At 42.7% G+C, this 21,372-nt stretch overlaps 5 protein-coding genes across 5 annotated transcripts; 1 reads left to right on the top strand and 4 right to left on the bottom strand.

The window, feature by feature from the left end:
• Positions 1 to 280: 280 nt before the first annotated feature.
• LOC109523444 (gastrula zinc finger protein XlCGF57.1-like) lies at positions 281 to 3,076 on the top strand. The gene is made up of 2 exons (XM_019882614.1): positions 281 to 947; positions 1,496 to 3,076. Exons 1-2 carry the CDS (start codon positions 824 to 826, stop codon positions 2,755 to 2,757), a joined length of 1,386 nt encoding a protein of 461 aa, XP_019738173.1. The 5' UTR covers positions 281 to 823; the 3' UTR covers positions 2,758 to 3,076.
• Positions 3,077 to 3,489: 413 nt separating this feature from the next.
• On the bottom strand, positions 3,490 to 18,040 carry LOC109523421 (neurofilament heavy polypeptide-like). Its single transcript, XM_019882561.1, has 6 exons — positions 17,984 to 18,040; positions 11,440 to 11,898; positions 10,216 to 10,646; positions 7,604 to 8,162; positions 6,204 to 6,569; positions 3,490 to 3,858 (listed from the first exon to the last, which is right to left on the bottom strand). The coding sequence occupies exons 2-6, from the start codon at positions 11,746 to 11,748 to the stop codon at positions 3,547 to 3,549; spliced, it is 1,977 nt and encodes a 658-aa protein (XP_019738120.1). The 5' UTR covers positions 11,749 to 11,898; positions 17,984 to 18,040; the 3' UTR covers positions 3,490 to 3,546.
• LOC109523446 (histone H2A-like) lies at positions 4,535 to 20,296 on the bottom strand. Its single transcript, XM_019882616.1, has 2 exons — positions 20,292 to 20,296; positions 4,535 to 5,166 (listed from the first exon to the last, which is right to left on the bottom strand). The coding sequence occupies exon 2, from the start codon at positions 5,162 to 5,164 to the stop codon at positions 4,778 to 4,780; it is 387 nt and encodes a 128-aa protein (XP_019738175.1). The 5' UTR covers positions 5,165 to 5,166; positions 20,292 to 20,296; the 3' UTR covers positions 4,535 to 4,777.
• LOC109523445 (histone H1-like) lies at positions 6,915 to 8,330 on the bottom strand. The gene has a single exon (XM_019882615.1). It carries the CDS (start codon positions 8,201 to 8,203, stop codon positions 7,574 to 7,576), a length of 630 nt encoding a protein of 209 aa, XP_019738174.1. The 5' UTR covers positions 8,204 to 8,330; the 3' UTR covers positions 6,915 to 7,573.
• LOC109523448 (histone H2B-like) lies at positions 10,059 to 10,639 on the bottom strand. The gene has a single exon (XM_019882617.1). The coding sequence runs from the start codon at positions 10,584 to 10,586 to the stop codon at positions 10,212 to 10,214; it is 375 nt and encodes a 124-aa protein (XP_019738176.1). The 5' UTR covers positions 10,587 to 10,639; the 3' UTR covers positions 10,059 to 10,211.
• Positions 20,297 to 21,372: the final 1,076 nt, after the last annotated feature.

Below are 21,372 nucleotides of genomic sequence, written 5' to 3'. Positions count from 1 at the left end.
GAAACTTATAACCCATTGTTCATCAACTCCGTTGACATCAAGGAGCAGACAGAGCAAAATTAAATGCCCTTTCGCTGGATGGTATAAAGTTGAAAGATAAACGTTTCGTGACACTCTTATTCTGTAGCACTCCACCGGATGTAGAGAGATGAAGGTGATACGGAGCGTATGCGGTTTAAGGAAACTTTGAGATTTATTTGTATTCGCCAAATGAATATAAAAATAAACGTGCTGTTGTGACATCTGTTTGATAAGATTTTGATTGGTAGGTATGTATGTGGCATACAAAACAAAACAACTCATTTTTTGCGTCACTCTTATTTTGGAACACTCCGATGGACACAGAGTTCGAAGGGACGGTCCACGCTGTGCGTGTACTTTAAGGATTAAAATATGTGTCGATAAAAGTTATCCAGGTCGATATAAGCAAAATAAGAGTCTAAAAATTGTTTCACCAATGTCCTTCGTTTGTGTTAATTCGAATGCTCGGGACACGAAGTTTGTCCAAGTTGTTTTGCCGTAGATTGCACCTTGCAGCGCTACTCTTTGCAGGCTATGTTATTTTCTTTTTTTACGTAGCCACGTGAGCTTCATTAAATAATTCTTTCGGAATGTACTGAACCCTCAACACTGGGCGTCCTAAACTACTTTATTGCATCATTGTTACATCTTCCTGTGTGGTTAAAGTCGTCCTTTTGCTCTTTGAAGCGTCTCGGCCTTGCTTAGCTTGCTAGCCGCTAACAAGGAAGACGCGTTTGTTCCGGACACATCGGCTCAGCGCAGTTCAAGTGTGAAATAAAAGTGCCGTGATTTACGTGTGAAAATGTGCGATAGAAAGGCAGTCAAGTACGGAGAGGAGCTTTGTGGTACACGAGAGCAGAACGGGCGACATCGTCAACCGCTGGACGGTGTTAGCAAGAAGCCTGGAGTTGTGTTGAACAAAGCAGGTTCGTCACCCGTCTAGTCAATACTTCTTAGCCATATTTTCTGTATTTATTTTTAAGGCAATCTTCGTGTGTGATGTCACGGTCAATATAACATAATGGACATCCCAACATGTGTGCTGTGCATCTGATGATGTCACCCTGATTAGATTTCAGATTCAGAAAAGTTGGTGATTCTGTCAGACGACTGTTTCTTCATTTTGTTTTTCCATCCCTGATATACAATTTACAAGCAAATTTGCAGCTCCACAATGTGTTTAGCCACGTTAGCTGGCCACCCATAGTTTGTAAGCAGTTGGGATGGCCCGAAGTATAACACACACAAAGCATCCCTTTCCCATCAAATTCATTAATAAAATGCATACTCGCTAACATCTGAAGCGTCCTTGTGACCCGACACAGTGGCCTACTGGCCAACATTTCTGTGACACCGGATGTATTATTTATTTATTGTTAATCTGGGGGGAAAAAATTACGGGTGTGACAAGTTAACATTATCAAAGTTACAAGAGACTGACTTTACCAAACTATGTCTGTCTTGTGTCCCGAAGACATCAGTGAACAATATCTTGGTCCTGAGTGGCAGGAGCCAGAGTTCCCCGTTGTGAAAAAGGAGGAGTTAGAGCTCCCTCATGTCCAAGAGGAGGAGCAGCCAGAGTGCCCCAAAATAAAAAAAGAGGAGCAGATGCCAGTGTCAATGAAGGAGGAGGGAGATTTCACAGAGTTTCCAGTGACTGGTGTCCATTTGAAGACTGAAGATGAAGGTCAGTCTGAAGAGAACAAAGGGGCAAAGCCACCAAGCAGCAACTCCAGTCTACACGTGACAACAGAAACTGATGCCGAGCACTGTGGAGGTTCACAAGCAGACAGCCGGACTGGCAACAAACCTTTTGATTGCTCAGTTTGTGGTAAAAAAATATCTCAGAATGTAAGCTTATACACAAGAACTCAGATTGGTGCGATACCTTTTGCCTGCTCGAATTGTGGAGAAAGACTTTCTTTCAAGGGAACCTTGAAAAACCACTTAAGAACCCACGCTGTTGAGAAACCTTTTGCCTGTTCAGTTTGTTCTCAAAGATTTTCCATAAAGTGTAACTTGATTCAACACACAAGAACCCACACTGGTGAGAAACCTTTTGGATGTTCAGTTTGTGGTCGAAGATTTTGTCAAAAGGGAACCTTAACCATACACACAAGAACCCACACTGGTGAGAGACCCTTTGCCTGTTCAATTTGTGGTCAGAGATTTTCTCTAAAAGGTAACTTGATACCACACAGAAGAACCCACACCGGTGAGAAACTTTTCTCATGCTCGGTTTGTGGTAAAAGGTTTTCTTGGAAGCAAAGCTTAACTTTCCACACTAGAACCCACACTGGTGAGAAACCTTTTGTGTGTTCAGTTTGTGGTCGAAGATTTTCTCGAAAGGGAATTTTGAGACAACACACAAGAACCCACACTGGTGAGAAACCTTTTGTCTGCTCAGTTTGTGGCCATAGTTTCTCTTGTAAGGGACACTTATTAAGACACACAAGAACCCACACTGGTGAGAAACCTTTTGTGTGTTCGGTTTGTGGTCAAAGATTTTCTTTAAAGGGTAACTTGATGCAACACACAAGAACCCACACCGGTGAGAAACCTTTTGAATGTTCCGTTTGTGGTCAAAGCTTTTCACTAAAGAAAAACTTGAGACGACACACAAGAACTCACACTGGTGAAAAGCCCTTTACCTGCTCAGTTTGTGGTGAAAAATTCACAAATAAGGATAAAACCAAGAGGCACAAGTGTGCTGGTGAGAATAGTGGTGATCTGTGAAGCTTTCGCTGATCTCATATTAGCATTTACGTTTAAAAGAGTGTACAGAACACACATCATTCTGGTGCGCATGAGCTCTGTTGGGCGGCTACCACCGAATGAAACATCTGTGTACTTTTAGTGGATGTTGAATGTTTCATCAACCCGCAAAGGGGCTACAGATCTAAAATTAGCTGCCAGGTATGTGGCACGTTTGCATGTAAATGCCTATTAATATGTACCATTGTATGTTAAATAAAATCATTTCTTAAAAAATTAAATGTCCATCTTTAATATTGAAGGTAATGAGAATGGGTGATTTGTAATCAATATGATTGTTCCTAATCTATATTGCAAGTACTTTGAAATAACTCCTTTTTGAGTAATGAATATCAATTAAGAGATACAGAATCCAATATGCACATAATGTAAAAAAATATCACCGACAGAGGGCGCCATAGATGGCGCAAGCAAAAGCCGCGGGGGAAAAAAAAAATCATGAAATGCATAACGCTCTCATCGAACGTGGAAAGTCTAGCGCATTTTAAACAAGGTACAGATTGAAAGTGTGGCCACCAAAAGTCCCCTTACATTACCCAAATGTTATGCTGTAAATTATTTTGAGATGAAATGGACAGAACAAAAAACCGAATCAACTGTATTCTTCCTGAGCCAACAGCACGGATTTTTGAGAATGAGTGCGACAAGCAACCAAATTCATAATGAAATGGAATGTACACTTATTAGAAGTCCTTGAGTGGCCCTTAAAAGGACCGTTTTTGTCGTACGATGGAAGGCAGACAGATGAGTTTAACCGCCAAAGCCGTAGAGAGTACGTCCCTGTCTCTTCAGAGCATACACCACGTCCATGGCGGTGACCGTCTTCCTCTTAGCGTGCTCGGTGTAGGTGACAGCATCGCGGATGACGTTCTCCAAGAAGACCTTCAGCACGCCACGTGTCTCCTCGTAGATCAGGCCCGAAATTCGCTTGACTCCTCCGCGACGAGCAAGGCGACGGATAGCGGGTTTTGTAATACCTTGGATGTTATCACGGAGAACTTTGCGATGACGCTTGGCTCCTCCTTTCCCCAGTCCTTTTCCTCCCTTTCCACGACCTGACATCTTGTACTTTGGTGACTGTCGATCTGGACTTGAGCGATTACCGCGACTCTTTCACAGAGGGCGTTCTTATTTCAAAACGACGGACCTGAAAGAGGACAGCCCGGGCATTTTGCCAGGAGTGACGTCACTATGGGCAGGCCCTTCCACATTCAACTCGAGTTTAGTAAGCGACAGTATAACACGAATATTTATTTTTTGAACGCAGATTGTCAATTGATCTTTGACTTCATTGGAAAATGTTCCCGTGACATTTACTTTTCTGTTTTCAAGATGAATGTAAGGCTTTAACCGCAAACAAAGTTGGTCCTTTTTGAACATAGATGAGGAGAAGCGGTTCGGAAAAAGAAGGAATCACACGAAATGCGCCAGTGTAAATACACGTGGTATAATTACATTGAACAAACTTGTTATGTAGTGTATTGTTAGACACACGAAAACGTGAAACAAAGACTTAATTTAGATGAAGACAGTCACCGTTAATGATTTTCCCTCAAACCAAATTCTGCTGGCTTTGACGGATCTGTATTAGATTCACTACAATGACAGTGCACTTTGAAACTACAGTATGTACTTGTTTGAGGGGTCATTTATTACTTATGAGCTTTGCGAACATCCTAAAATTAAAAACAATTGCTATGGGAACGATGTACGAGTTGAGTAGTCAGCCTTTTTTTTGAGAATCAAATTTCTCACTTTTTCTCGTGTAGTTCATACAAGCATAGCGTGTCCATATGGACGTTCGTTTTGAATAGCATCCGTTAATTTGTTAGTCCTAGTTTAAGCCGCTTGGTTGTTTTTGTGTACCGTTATTGCGAATATTTCTGCTTATAATCTGATCAACTCATGTGGAATTATACTCTTCAAGAAACAAGTGGTTGGCTCTTAAAAGAGCCGTTTGGGGAGTTAAGATAACGAAAATTTATTTGGCTTTGCCAGCCTTCTCGGTCTTCTTGGGAAGAAGCACAGCCTGGATGTTGGGCAACACGCCACCCTGTGCAATAGTGACACCGCCGAGAAGTTTGTTGAGCTCCTCGTCATTCCGGACAGCCAGCTGCAGGTGGCGGGGAATGATCCTGGTCTTCTTGTTGTCGCGGGCAGCGTTGCCGGCCAACTCCAAGATTTCAGCAGTCAAGTATTCAAGCACAGCCGCCAAGTAAACCGGTGCGCCAGCACCTACGCGCTGGGCATAGTTGCCTCTGCGTAGAAGTCTGTGGACTCTGCCCACTGGAAACTGGAGTCCTGCACGAGAGGACCTAGTCTTGGCCTTTGCTCTGGCCTTGCCGCCGGTTTTGCCACGTCCAGACATATCTGTAGGTCGAGGAGATGAATGGTTGAGATGTCCTCAATGCTCTGTCGTAGGGGTACTTATACATACAGCTGCCGCTCACTCATTGGCCAACCTGCTGCGGGGAAACGGTTGCCCAATCAGCAAAGAGTTACATTTGCTGTCGCTCTTCTTTGTGTAGGCTTCTTCGTTTTAGCCTGTGTACAAGGTGAATCGTTGACATAAGTACATGATCAGCTCTAAAATAGAAATAATGCAATTTTTACCTTCTAAAATTATTAGTCCGACAGCCACTCCTTCGCTCCTGCTGTCTTGTATATTATAATCGTCATTCCATTAAATCGGTGCTATTTGTAATGACCTCAGAATAAATTGTAATGCGCTCAAAATAAACTTGAATTTATTTTTGCAACCTGATTACCTTAACATAGACATATTGAATCCCTCAAAATGTGTATTGGTCCATCTCCTGATAAAGTAATATTGCCCGAAAATCAATTGAAACGAAATATATTGGTGTGAACATTAATTATGAAACAGTTATGTATGTGTATACATAATAGTATACCGCCAAACTTTGTGTAAAAATGTGGAGGACCAAGTGTATCTTGGTGAAAAGACGTTAGCCATTTGAAAGGACAAAAATAACTTCTACCTTTGATATAAATTGGATTTATGCGACTCTGGACTGTGATGTAGCCTGTGTGACTTTAATGATTTGCCTGCCATGGAATATACTGTATTTTGCTTCGTGCTTTATGTTGTGGACTTACAACAAAGTGATTTTTCTCGTCAAAATTCCTGAAGCAAGTCAAAAATGATTGTGTTGTGCGAGCTAAACATGGAAGCAAACAGAAGCACTAAGTCATAAAGCTACCGATGAAAGCCGAATATCTCATCAGTGGTGTAAACATTGACACTGGGCAATATGGAGGAATGCTTCATTTAGGTGTCATTGTGGTGGCTCTTAAAAGAGCCGTTGTGGTGGTCAGGAGAAAGCCTAAGCCCTCTCGCCTCGGATCCTACGGGCCAGCTGAATGTCTTTGGGCATGATAGTGACCCGCTTAGCATGGATAGCGCAGAGATTAGTGTCCTCAAACAGACCCACCAGGTAGGCCTCGCTAGACTCTTGCAGAGCCATGACCGCCGAACTCTGGAAGCGCAGGTCGGTCTTGAAGTCCTGAGCAATCTCCCTAACCAGGCGCTGGAATGGCAGCTTACGAATCAGAAGCTCAGTCGACTTCTGGTAGCGGCGGATCTCGCGGAGAGCCACAGTCCCAGGTCGATAGCGATGAGGCTTCTTGACGCCACCGGTGGCCGGCGCGCTTTTTCGGGCTGCCTTTGTGGCCAGCTGCTTCCTGGGGGCTTTGCCGCCGGTGGATTTGCGAGCAGTCTGTTTGGTTCTTGCCATGTTCTTCACGTGTTGCTACAAGGAAAGGATATCCAGAAGACTGCGAGCTGCGGATTTTATGCAGGCGAGAGAGCGCTGATTGGTGCGTTTGAGAACAGCCCGCGCGAAATCTGCTTGGCCACTGAACGACGTCAACTTGAATCAAACCAATCAGCATCGAGTACAGCCGACCAATGGCTTTCTATACAGTGAAAAAAGAAAACGATTTTGCGTTTTGAAAGACTTTTTTCGAATCAAACATAATTACATAGAAGACATGCGCCCTCATTTATGAATTGACTTGACATTTCGCCAACAGTAAATGAACATTTTACTCAATGTAGTTTGCTACGATGAAGTGCGAAGCGATATTTCATGTTTGTGTATCAATCAACACAGCCATTATTTTGAGGTTGACCGTATTTTGTGTTCAGAAAAGGTGTTGCTTGAAAACCGAATTCATAAACGTGTCATATTTAGTACGATTAAAGTTATTATCGGGGTGATTTTGTCATATTAAAAAAATGAAACTGATTTCTCAACAAAGGTCTCAAAAATACACTCAATTTTATTTACAGAGCACTTTTAAAACAACCACAGGCTGCAAACAAAGTGCTAATCATAAAAGTAAAAAATAGACATCACAGTTAAGACAAGAAACGATTAACCCAAACAGTGAACACAATAAATCACTAAAACAATGCAGAATCTCATGCGAAGACAACCAAACTTTCATATTCATATTATACTTCCAATTATTTTGATGTGAGAGGAAGTAATTTCTAACATGTGTAATAAGTGTAGTAATTAACTTGTGTACATATAAACACCTGTTACACGTCTAAAAAAAATAACTTTACACACGTTTTGAACAAAGTCACCTCATGTAACATGGAATATACCTCCAAAATTTTTTCATTTAAAGTTGGTAAATGTTCAAACATTTATATATGAATCGGACGTCAATGAATTGGAATGCTCTTTATGAGAGGTGGTGGCTCTTAAAAGAGCCTTTTTATGTGACGCTGTGCTGAAGCACTTCACTTCTTCTTGGCTGCAGCTTTCTTTGCCGTTTTGGGCTTGGAAGCCTTCTTGGCGGTGGCCTTCTTGGCGGCGACCGGCTTCTTAGCCGCGGGGGCGGCTTTTTTGGGGGTCCCCACCTTCTTGGTGCTTTTGACCGGCTTCTTAGTTTTCTTTGACGACACGGACTTCTTGGAAGCTTTCTTGACGGTGGCCTTGGCCGCGGTAGTTTTGGGCTTCTTGCTCCCTGCGGGCTTCTTAGCAGCAGCAGCAGCAGCTTTCTTAGGTTTGGCGGAAGTCTGCTTCGCCTTAGCGGGTGCTTTCGCTTTCGGAGTCTTGGCATCAGGCTTCTTGTTCATCTTAAAGGAGCCGGAGGCGCCGGTGCCCTTGGTCTGGACAAGGACCCCCTTAGCCACCATGCTTTTGATGAGAGTCTTGAGGCGAGCTTTGTTCTTCTCTACGTCGTAGCCTTTGCTAGCCAGGTATTTCTTGAGAGCGGCCAGTGAGACGCCATTGCGCTCTTTGGACGCGGCCACAGCTTCGAGGATGAGTTCAGAGGCGCTGGGTCCCGGCGGTTTGGGCTTGGACGCCGCCTTCTTCTTGGTGCTGCTTTTCGCCGGGGCGGCGGGAGCTGGAGCGACTTCTGCCATTTTCTAGGTTGCTTGCTGTCGAACACAAAAATGCTGACTTTGAGTCAGCTCGCTTGAGATACAGTACTTAACCGTCACATGAGAACCGGAGAGAGTCAAGCCATGAGAACCGTGGAGAGTCAACCAGCTCGTCTGCGGTTATAGTGCGTTGACTTGTGTTTTCTGCACGCGCTTGAAACGCTAAAAAAATCACACAAAAAATATTATTGACACTCAAATTGATTTGAGGTGGTAGAAAACATGTACTGCTCCAGATTGAAGTGATTAACAGCTCGCTGGCTTGCTCTGGTTTCTCTGCAGAGGCTCCAAACGGTACCTCTTTGTTGGCGCGAGCGACGAGGCTGGATGATTTTCCTCACTTATTCATCTTCTAAAAGATTGAAAATCGCTCACAGAGCATTACACATTGTATTACGGATGACAGAACAAGTTTTTCCAGGCATCCAAAGGGCAAATTGACATATGTTGATGATCATTACGGAGCAAGTCAACGTTTTTGTCATGGCAGCAAACACACTGAACTGTTTAATGTACTGCTTCCTGCGAGCGCCTCAATAACTGTTAATATTTTGCATGAAAGCAACAATTCAAGTTTTCATCGTACTCTTATTCTGTTCTATTCAATCATATTTAAGTGCAAACGAAAAAAAAACATGCATATTGCTAGAATGGATTCAAGTAGAACTGGAGCAAGGAAGCCACAATGGTTTCTGAATGAATAGTGCAGTAAGTGCATATATGTATGTACGTTTTGTAAATAAATAGGTTTTATGTTTGTGGAAGTGATCATTTCATAACTATGTCATCCCAGGTGTCTCAATTATCATGAATTGTATAAAATACCATTTGTTTCCCTCAGTTATTTTGCTGCATACGTCCGACTCTACTACCATATATTATAAAGATAAGAAACCCTTTATTTGTCTCACAATGGAGAAATTCCCAATTTACAGCAGCACAATTACGAAAGGAATAAAGTGGAAGACAGAGTATATAAATAATAATTTACTGTTATTGTACAGGTCATTTGAATTGCTGTTCAAGTGAAGATTGATATCGTTTGAGACGTTGTTGCTAGACACTAATTGCTGTTATTTGCTGATCATATTTAAATACACATATTTTACACGTGGGGAAAAAAAACATGTTGATACAACTCGTCTTAATGCGAGAAACCCCCTTAATGGTTAGAACAGAAATAAGTTCAACTGGGATAAGTAAAGATATATGAAAACATGAGTTCAAATGAAAGTGAAACATGCCCCCGTGGTCAATTTTCAATATTTGCCCATGCTTGATTCATTTGGGTTTTTCCACAATTCAGCAAAGAGCAATGTTCATCTTCTATACGTCTTAAATGTATTATGCCTTTGGTCAGTTTCAAACTGTTTTAGTGAGGTTTTTTTCTGTCCTTCCCAGTTAAAAAAACGTTTTAAACATTGATTATGCTGCTTGTGTGAAATTGTGAGGAACCATAGGTGCAATGTGCCTTCATTAAAAAGACAATTATAAACAGTGACACTGGTTAGACAGATTCCGTACCATTTCAAAAGGCAGAAATTGATTAAAGAACACTTCCTCGGAGCACCCCTGACTTATAAAACTCTGGACTCGTCCCCTGCGGGACATTCTATGAATCATTTTGAGTTGTTTGGAGTTTCGTGTAAATTTGCAAACATCGCTTGCACTTTGTACGTGTATTTACACACACACACACAAAATGACAGCTAATCTACAATACATAAATTATGCTATTTTTAGAGTACTGTAGTCTCTTCTCTACATGTAAAATTTAACACTTGGGTAATTCGGGTGCAGAAAAGTAATTGAGTGCAAGTAAAATCATTTGGCCAGGCATGGATATACTTTTAATTTAAGGTAAAAACCTGGTGTGATAAAAGCTCATCTTCCATCTTTTATACACACACACAAATACGAAGCAAAACTCTTTGATGAAAGGTGGGTGGCTCTTAAAAGAGCCTTTTGGTTGGGGTGTTGACGAGACAGTTCACTTGGAGCTGGTATACTTGGTAACAGCCTTGGTCCCCTCAGACACGGCGTGCTTGGCCAGCTCACCAGGAAGCAGAAGACGCACGGCGGTCTGGATCTCTCTGGACGTGATGGTTGAGCGTTTGTTGTAGTGAGCCAGGCGGGAAGCCTCGGAAGCGATTCGCTCGAAGATGTCGTTGACGAACGAATTCATGATACTCATAGCCTTGGAGGAGATCCCGGTGTCGGGATGGACCTGCTTGAGTACCTTGTACACGTAGATGGCGTAACTCTCCTTCCTGCCCTTCTTTCGCCTCCTGCCGGGTTTACCAGGAGCCTTGGTGACGGCTTTCTTGGAGCCTTTCTTCGGCGCAGACTTGGCAGGTTCAGGCATGTTGACCAAGACGATCAGACAAAGTCCAGAATAACAGGGGTGGGGGAAAGAGTCAGAGTTCTTATAGAGACGTATATGCAAATTACACTCTGCCACCGCCACTTTTTGATTGGCTGAAAGAATCTCGGACCTTACTGGGAGCCTTCAAGCAAACCAGTAAAGGCGATTCATGATCACGTGGTCAAGTCCTTTGTTTAATTTTTCCAGCCTACGTTTTGAAAACGACGTAGTTTTATTCCAAAAGACACTTGTTCACGGGAAGTCCTTAATATGGCAAACCAAAAATGTAAGCACGGCTCCTTAGCCCATACATCTAACTGCTGCATACAGTCCATTCCACAGTTCCACGTGAGGAAAAAAAAGAACAAAATCGGCGGGACAAACGGAAATAAAACTAATTAAAATATATCGCTAGTTAGAAAAATGTATATGTTAAAAATAGCGAAATTAGACTTAGACCTGTTCGCATCAGATGCACTGATTATATTTTTGACTAAACTTTACAATTGAATAAACAGTTTTGCAAGTCTTGACCATCCTACGGAGATATTATCGGATTTGATAAACAAAATGTCACTTGGAAATTGTGCTGCTGCACGTTTGATATTTGTGTATAGCATTCAAACAGACAACTGCAATTTGATGCAATGGACGAGCATTTATTTTGTAAATCGCAGGAAAACCCAATATATCATTTTGAGTTTTCACAATTCCTGCAGATTATATTTAGTGGACAAAATTAAAATTGTAATGAAGGTAACGAATGCACATGGAATGTTTTCCCTTTTTCGAACGTGTATGTGGTCCTTAAAAGGACCGTTTGGTTTTGCCGATGGACCGGTACAAGACTTTAACCGCCGAATCCGTAGAGGGTACGTCCTTGTCTCTTCAGAGCGTACACCACATCCATGGCAGTCACAGTCTTCCTCTTGGCATGCTCGGTGTACGTGACAGCGTCTCGGATGACGTTCTCTAGGAAGACCTTAAGCACGCCTCGGGTCTCCTCGTAGATGAGGCCAGAGATGCGCTTGACTCCGCCGCGACGAGCCAGGCGACGGATGGCGGGCTTGGTGATACCCTGGATATTGTCGCGGAGAACTTTGCGATGACGCTTGGCGCCTCCTTTCCCCAGCCCCTTTCCTCCTTTTCCGCGACCAGACATTTTACACTACTGACGGAGAGCCTTAGTAATGGTAGCGTAACGCCAGCACCTTGTATTCATTGAGAAACTGAGGACGTGTTGGAAGACAGGGGTGGTCCTTTTCTTCCGGTTCTCTCCAAGTTGTCGTGGTTGGGCCTTTATCGCCACCTACTGGAAAACACATGCATAACTTCCCCAATGATGCGCGCGCAGCCAGATTGAACGTATCCCTACGTCACATGAAACTGGTCTATGTGGAGCGCCAATTGAGGAGTGGGGGTGGAGCCCTGGCTGCCAAGCGCAGATCTTGAAGAGGCTAATGCTCAACTTTTGAGTGCGCCCACACACTCAAATTGCGCGCAAACGACTCCAAATGACTCCATAACGCGCTTATAACATGGTTCTGGGCAAACTTGTTTTTTTTTTTTTTTTGTTACAATTACGCTGAGAAAAAATACACACACACACCATGAAAATCCCTTTCATTCCTTTGGGGAGGACGTTTTTGGACCCTTGGTCCGGCTCTGAGTCACCCACGGTGACGCTGGGGGTATGTGCGAATCGGTCTCATCTTAGTGCGTCCAAGGTTGTTTTCCATCGCATTTTGCCGAAATGTGGGCGGATTTTTTTTTACCCCGAAGCGCCTTCTAGCGACTGACCCAAATATAACCTCAACCATCCAGAGAGTGCGTCCTCTTCTGGGTACATTTGGTACTGCAACCACCATTCATTTATGTCTGGAGGATTTCTTTTGATCTCAACTTTTGAACCTAACGACCTCGACATCATAACCAAAGTCGACTCTACAATTTTCAAGGCCCCTGACCATGCTGGGCTTGCTTCCGTGGCTCTTCGACCCACTGTTCACCCAGAATGGACATAAAAATGACAGTTACAACACAGAGTCAAACGTCAACAATCCACCCACATTAAATCCAACCCCATTCTGCTTGGTTTTCGAGCTTTTTCTGAACTTAGTAAACACAATAAAAAAAAAACAATGACAACCGACCCCCACGCTGAGGTAAAATCAAAAGAATTCAATATATAGTATGGTAATATGTGATATGTTTCTCTTAACAAAACCTATTAAAAAAATCCCCCCCCCCCCAAAAAAAGAATATCCGATATGACAGGGGCATAAAGATAAGCCACAAGATAGCGACGGAACATTGCACTCTTCTCCAGTGGAATGGAGCACACAGTATGTAGCGTGTGACATAATGTACAGGCCAGCGTCACTGACTGTCTGGGCTTCTGAAGTCCAGCAGACTCCAGCCATCCCTCAGCAGGTGGACTGATTGATCAAAGCCAGAACTGGTCAACCACGCATGTTATTATTAAAGACTTTTCTGCGTTGTGGCTACACTGCAACGACTTTTGAACTCTCATATGATGGAGACATCTGCTAATCATCTCATAGGACTCCATCATCCATGCCCCGCAGGCTGTTGCAAAAATATTAGCATATACCAGCATTGACAGGAAGTCAGACAGATGCACACGCTCAGGAAATTATGTAAAAGATGGCTCCATATCGCAGATTTTTAGGGGTTTCTACAGTATACAGGAAAGTGTGAATAGAGTTGCCTGTCTTCAGTATAATTCCACATTCTGCCGAAACATGCTGAGCAGCACTGAGCTCTCCTGGAAAAGATGACGTCTAATTCATGGTGAGAAGAAGAAGCAGAGAAGGTCCCCAATGAACCACCATTAAGCCATTAGTAATAGTAGTAAATGCCATGTCTGTGTGTGTGTTGTTGCTCCATGTGTGCTAAAGTAGTAGCTGTTTGAAGGTTTATCATGACTATGCTAGATTCCATTAGCCCATCAATGGTGTTTTGCATGTTGTGTTAGCATGAAGCTAGCAGACTTTTGTCAGACAAAATCATATGGTTAGGTTGAACGGTGCTTTTTAACAGCCGCACATTGTGTGTGTGTGTGTGTGTGTGTGTGTGTGTGTGTGTGTGTGTGTTTTGTTATCGTTGTTGTTTTTTTCCCCAATTTTGCTGTTGTTCGACAGTGGCAGTTTTGAACAACAAAAATGTACAATATCTTCATCTCAACAATTAGAAGAGTTGAAAACTTAAAAGTTACATTTCCATAATATACCCCACCAAGTAAAGTTTGATTCTGAAACAAATTCATCCACTTACTGGAAATGATCCATTTTTGAAATAAATATGCACAACCATTGTTACTCTGAGTGTCACGTGACCAGGTGGTCTACCAGAAAGTGGATTTGGACCGCAAACTGTTGACAATTACAAGAGACAGTAAGTGCCTGTGTGTGTGTTTAGAGACTGGGGCTTGCCGTGTAATAACTGTGATTACAAAAAGCTCGTCCCTTGATGAAACCAGCAACTTGATGTGACAATACAGAATGCGTCTGTCCAACCCCAGCGGACGGACGCACTTGCGGTAGATATCCAACGGGGGCGCTGTGGGGGTGGATTTACGGTGCTGTCCTTTGGCAGGAGCGATCCTGCAATTTGGTCTTCATCAAGGGATCTCTGCGGACGCCGAAAATTATATCCCAATGGCACGATCGCTACTCTATACGGTTTGATAGCATTTTTAAACTCAAGTTAAAACGTCAGCATTTTTACTTTCCAAACCCAAACAGCCCGTTGAAGATGTTTATTCTTTTCAAATAGAAAGAACTTTGACTCACATTCGTTGTTAAAGAGGATGACTGTGAAACTACACATACATACAAATCAAAAGCAGATATCAGTGGCGGTCAGTAGATTTGACCTTGATGTGCGGCCTGCGTGACATATTCCACTTCATATATATATATACACTGTATGGATGACATAATTTTTTTATGGGGGGGAAAAAGCTTTTTAGTATTCACGTGAGCTGCAGCTGTTTGATGTGGTGGTCAAGGGAGGTTCACTGTGTCCTTACTTGTCTTTCGTGTCTTATGTGGTTCTTTTTATGAAGACAAAGTCCGTGCTGCATTCAAGGACTGTTACTATTCTAAAGTGGCAGCCCAAAAAAAACGTTTGCCTCTTTTAATTACGTCTTTCAAGTCAATGTACTCTGTGTTTGTTCTAAATGGAAAAGCATCAAGGCAGCCAGGTGGACTAGTGGTTCGGTTCTTTTGGAGATTTGTGCGTGCGTGGCTTTTGTCCGACTTCCTCTCCCAGTTCCAAAAACAAGCATGTTAGTAGCTACCATGAAGACTAGGTATGAATGTTAATGTGAACGCTTGTGCATCTCTGCGTGTCCTGCGACCGCTCCAGGGTTAATTTACTTTTCTTTTCACAAGTGTGTGCGTGTCCACAACGCTGCTCTCCGACCTCCAAAAGCTGTTATATAAGTGTCAGTGGAGGTATGCATGATCCGCCACTTTTGTAGCTGGCATAGTTGCACACACTCATGCGGAGTTTGAAGAGCGACGCATTGTCAGAGCAAATTCATTTTTCTATTTTCAAATGTGCACCCAAATTAGCACCTTGGAGCAAATAGCTCAAAGTATGATGCAGCTCAACTCACTTCTGCACCACGTATGTATTATTATGGTTCCAATTATAATTCATCTTAATATAATGTATTACGATTGAATGAAAATGGGAACTGCTGTACTTTTCTATACTATCATTACTATTATAATAACAATAATTATTTGATTTTTCTATGATAAGGGCTTGTGTTTGAATAAATACCTTCATGACAACAGCAATCCTTAGATCATTATAAGAATCATAATGAAGACTAGATCTTCTTTTTTCCCTCTTCTATTCTATTTTTAGCAACATAAAGATCAACTTCCTGTTCATATTGACACAAGTAATGATCACATGGCACACTTATTTTATTTTAGCTGGGAAAAGCAAAAAGTCACAATAAAAACAACTTGACTTTCACCAGATGAGGAATATATTACTTAATGTCAGCAAAATGATTGGCCAATTGAACAAGAAAAATTGACTTGGCGCGATTTCTTAAAATGAGTAACCTTAGCTAGCCAAAAAAAAAAAAAAAAAAGTAACGGTAATTGGTTCAACATCAACTTTTGCAGCGTGTCTCGATGATCCCAAAGCTGCTCTGCTCCATATGTTGACCGAACGAAACAGAGAGCATTTGAACCGTCTCGGCGGCCGTATTTTCTTTTCATCATCGCGCGCCCGAGGACTTAATAGCGTCGATCAGTGATGGCGTGGCGGTAGCAGGGGCACAGAAGCTGCCTTTCGCCACGTAAACAGATGCGTGAGTCAACAGCGTGACTTTTGCCAGAGGAAGGAGTTAAAAGGCCACACTTTCATGTGGCGCCTAAATGAAGCCTTTTGATGGCGACGCCAGTCAAACGGGCCTCAGTGAGTCTCCTTCATGGGGCCAAATCCCGGGACCCCGACACAGGTCCACTGTTCTCACTTTCAAAAGTGTGTGTGTCTCTTTCCGACCTGTTTGACTTTGTGCAGGAAGTTCAGTTAGCACTTACAGGTAGGTGTGACTCCTACGATATTAATTAGCTTTTGTATAAAAGGCCTCATTTAAAGCGGAGCACGCATCCGACATCCAGGACTGGACTCTGCTATCTTCTATATTGAACTCTTACCACAGGTTGGAAAACTGCCTAATCCTGGAAGATTAAAATACAGACAGAAAATTTCAACTATTTGACAATGAACATTTTATTGAGCCACCAAGGACAAGACCGGACTGTCATTTTTGGACTAATTCACTGCCTTCACAGTTCTCAGCAGTTTTAGAGCAATTTGACTGATCCTTCACGATCCATCAGAATATTGTGTTCAGTGACAATATGAGCATCGAACCTATCAAAATCTTTTCTTTCAACAGAAAAAAAATGGCTTCCACCTTTCTCTGTCCTTTAGTAATCATCAGTAGTAGAACATTGGTTGGTTTTCACTTAAAACAGAGGAGCCTGACCAAAAAGCAAATGCACTTCAAACAAACTGGCAATGATGTGCCTACACTGTCCATTCATAAATAACGGAAAGCATGTAATTTCATAAAACACCTCATCTCTGAAATGCGCAGAGAGCCTCATTTTAGGGGCTCGCAAACTCCGCCCATATTCGGACTTCCTGAATGGAGCGGTCAGCGGGTCGCCCGCACGGTCGCCTCAGGGGAGAGAGTAAGTGTCCGTGTGTTAAAGTATGCTTCAAATTAAAGTAGAACTGAGTGTGCAACCTCAGTTGCGCTCCTCAAACTGTAATGGAAGTAAGCATGGTGCGGTGTCCTGTTTTTAGATTAAAACTGCGATGAAAATTAAGGAATGAATGTAGAAATCTAATGAGTGTGCGTGGTGAGCGACACGGTCACCGTCATCGTGTGCGCGGAAAGTGAGAAGAGCGCATTATTGCTCACGCGCGCAGATAAAAGGGAACATTGTCTCTGTTTTTGTCTACTTTTTGGACTACATTGCGGTGGCCGTGACGCACTCTTCTTCTCTGAGGCACATTACAGCTTCTGAGTTGGAGGCGCTAGTGAGCGATGTCTGCCGTCCTGTGGTTGTCACCGGTATTACATCTTTCAATGGCTAAGCAACCCAATTTTTTTACGTGAGATTTGTAATTAATCGAGCACGTGACTAGTTCAGTCTGAGCATCTCTAATGCCCCTTGCGAGTGTTTTCGTTTTGTATTTGATTACTTCACCGGAGCAACACGTAGCTGAAGCTCACTATTAATTCAAATTTGCGTTCGCAACACGAAGCAAAGACCAAGCGACAGGTACGAACTTAAAAGAAATCTGAAGTTGGCACACTCATAAGCCAAGGTGCCACTATATTCAACAGTATTTTCTGGTACCTGAAAATATACTTAACTTCAGTCAGTAAGTATTTGTACTTTGTGACTTCCTGCCCCCGACCACAAAACAAATTATCCTAGAGGCTCTTTTTTTCATGGCATAACCCTTTCAAAGTGTCTTAAAGTCAGTTGAGGAGATCCAGGCGCAGATAAACGGAGTGTCCGGAGGCTTGCGCTTCAGACTCCAGCTTTAGACAAGCCTGTCATTAAGGTTGCCTTTTAGTGGGACAAGTGTGGCGTTCGGAGCCACAAGGCCTCAACTCGGGACTCGATCGTCTTTGTGTGGCTGCTGGCACCCAAAATACACAGCTGGGGATTAGTCAGCACGGGCTTGAGCAGTCTGTGTGTGTGTGTGTGTGTGTGTGTATAAATTATTGTATATACTCAGAGAAAAATATAGGACACCCGTCGGTCGGTAGCTACTAATTTTCCTTCTGTTGCTCGACAGTTCTATGTATCATGGAGGCTCACCGGTCGTAGTTTGCTTTGCCGGTTCACATGGAAGTACAAACCACTTTAAAGATTTTGTGCATCGGCTTGCGCCTTTATGATGTTTTTCTAATAAGTGGCTTTTGATTACAAGAGTCTTTGATCCTGTCGGGTCGAGGCTACATCCTGCATGGACAGCAGATGTCCACAAGAGGGCGTATCCTAACCTCCCAGAGCCAAGCTCTGGAGCTGCACTGGTGTGTGTGTGTGTGTGTGTGTGTGTGTGTGTGTGTGTGTGTGTGTGTGTGTGTGTGTGTGTGTGTGTGTGTGTGTGTGTGTGTGTGTGTGTGTGTGTGTATTCCGTTGCATGCAACCACTTGACAAAACAAAATTGACTAATTTCACCAATTCAATTCTATCATGATGAGACCCACAAAAAAGTCTCAAGGCCCCATGTTGGAAACTGAACAGGAAGTCAGCCATTATGGTTCAAAGTGGCCCCTTCAGTATATTTGGATCGATATCAGGTGTCCTTCAAAGACAAACTAGTCTTTTAGACTTTTCCCCAATTCCTACCACATTTGAACCACATATACCACACCGTTTGAGCTTTTGTCGCTGCGTGTTGGCAGAGCATGGCAGCAAAGCTTAACGACTCGCCATAAAACACAAATCTCAGCTCCGTTTGGACAGATCTGGACCAAACGTCGTGTGTGTTTTAAAGCAATACCCTCATTTTCATTACATCCCCTTACAGGCAGAAATTATGTCCCCGATTTGGCGTATCTCCCAAATATTGTTTTCCCCAGACTGCGCTTCTTACAGCTTTTCTTTTTATTTTAAGTTTCCATTGTCGTCCACATTTCCATCGCTTCTTTTGTCCGTTTAAAGCAGCGGTGTCACAATGCAGCAGCCGCAGTCACCGCGCTGGGCTCAGAGGGCTGTCATTTACCTGATAGCACAGAATCAGGGGGATATAGAAGCAAAAAGTAAGGGTTCTAAAATAAATGAGGAGGCGGGAAAGGAGCAGTTGAAGCAGGCCAGACAAAATGCCTTTCTTTGAGAGATGAAGTGTGAGGGGAAATTGCGGCAGATAGTGCTTGAAAATATAGCGAAGAGCGCAAGAGAAGCATCGCTCGGGTTTGTTTGAGCATCGTAGAATAAATTCAGGTTTTGAGATGTAACGCTGATGCACAGAACGAAGGGGGCTTATCTGAACATGCAAGGAACTCTAAATGTTTGGCGGGCCCCGGCGCCCCGCTTGTTGACTGCCACTGGAAATGGCACCGAAATAGACGGTCTTTACTGGCTCCGTTACGCGCTCCGCAGAAATAACAGAGGCGCATAGAGGCTGCATTCAGTCGTGTGATGAGCCAACGTGCATGCGGCACAACACGTGCCCCTCGGTAGGCCAACCTGAGAGATTGTTTGTCTGAGTGGCGCTGCGCTTCTGTGAAGACCTTTTCTTCCATTCGCTTTTCAGGGCGTATTGTTCAACCTTTTGGGTACAGTTTTTAATCACAGTATACAAGTTCTAAACCCAAATGAGAAATCCACGATACGATCGCTGTCAGTAGGAATCCTTGCATTACAAAAATCACAATTTTTCTGGAAAACAAAAAGATGCCATTTTTTTTTGAGTTATCAACATCTTCTACCCAATGGAAACAATAGAAAAAAAAACCCACTACTCGTTTTTCCCCTCCCACATGCATTAAACACATTCAAAGGAATTAAAACACACCTCTTAATACTTAGTATTCCTTTGGGCTTGATCTCACCCTCTCACTGTCACGAAAAGGGAGATTATTGTATAACATCACTGTGAGGAAAAAAGGAGAGCTCCAACAGTTCTTCGAATAAGATTTGTCACTCCCAGGTGAAGAATAGAACGAAACATTGCATAGCCCAACACCAAAATGCTCAACCAAACCACATCATTTTGTGGCACTAAAAGTCCACTAGCCCAATGCTAATGTATGAAATGCCATGGATAGGCTAATAAAAATGAGCATAGATAGAAGGGGCTAACTTAAAATATACGGCAGGGTCTCCTAAATGATGTCAATGAATAAAATGAATAAACAGAATTTAGTTTGAATAGTTCCTGCAGTCCAAAAACAGAAGGTCCTAGTTCGGTGTTAAAGTTTTCATGACTTGCTATAGCGCAGTCCTCCGCCAAGACCGAACCCTCTTAAATCTTTTTAATCCATACATACTGTCACGGACATGTTGCCGATTTGTGTAATAGAGATTCATGCATTTTTAACGAGTAAATGTGGAAAATTCTCCCAAGGAATTGCGCACCTTTATCTGAATGTGCACCATAAGCAGCCCGAGAGCCAACAACTTAAACAAGTGTGCCTTTAACTGTAAGCGTTCATGGAAACTCTCTAAATGAATGCAGACATGAGTGATTAGGAAAAAATGAGAAAAATAATAGAGCGTGAGTGAACGAATCGATAAAACACCCAAAACGGTCTTATTCGGATTACCGTCTGAGTCGTTTAAAAAAAAAAAAAAAAAAACTGTTATCGCGCGTAATGTATTGGATGAGAAATTGGCATTGTACAAATAACGTGCAATAAAAGCAGTTTGGGTTTTGAAAATGATGTGATGGAACCTGATGATGTGCCGCTTAACTTTGTCTGAGTTTTAAGGAGCTCAACAAATGATGCCAGATTCCAGCACTTATCGAGTCGTAAAAACACTTGGTGAGCTTTTTACAGCCAGCCAATTATGCTGATTTCAGTCAATGACGTACTCTACACATGGCTTTTGTCTCTCTTGTGCCATAACACAAAAACGTACTCCCATTTCCAAACGGAATCAATTTGGGAATGCGGCTACCGAATTGTGACTTAAAACACCTCCGGAGTAAATGTTTGGTGGTACTTTTGATCACCAATAATAAGCATATCTTACAAAGCGACAAACATGGTTGTAGGCTGGTCTAAACACTGTTGGCGGGACTGAGCTATATTGGTGTTTTTTTGGCAAAGACTTCAGTCACACCCACAATCACTTTATGTCAACAATGGGCCTGTTTAGTGAACTTATCAGATTTCGAGTTCATCCTCACAGGCCTTTGACAAGTCAGCAGTTTTCCTTCCTTCTGATTGGTCGGTCTGAGCAAAACGTGTAACAAGCCAAATCCATCGAGCAAAAGAGGTCTGTCGCAGTGTGCATGCAACTCTTTTGAGTGTGTATTTTTGTTTTTGTCATGTCCTTGGAAAAATATTGTGTCGTTGTATAGTATCGATGGGGGTGGTTTTGAGGAGCCAATTAAATCAGGGCCACGAAAAGGCCCAAGTACCACATGTACCACCTGCCACTGACTTTACTTTAGCTAAATTAAACCAAAGTCGACCTTCTCGCTTTTTTTTTTTAAACTATAACTGCTGATTATAATCAAACAGCTCTCAAATTTT

This window comes from Hippocampus comes, unplaced genomic scaffold (assembly GCF_001891065.2).
Source record: "Hippocampus comes isolate QL1 unplaced genomic scaffold, H_comes_QL1_v1.1 scaffold437, whole genome shotgun sequence".
Classification (NCBI taxonomy): Eukaryota; Metazoa; Chordata; class Actinopteri; order Syngnathiformes; family Syngnathidae; genus Hippocampus; species Hippocampus comes.
This window is presented reverse-complemented; position numbering and strand designations above follow the sequence as displayed.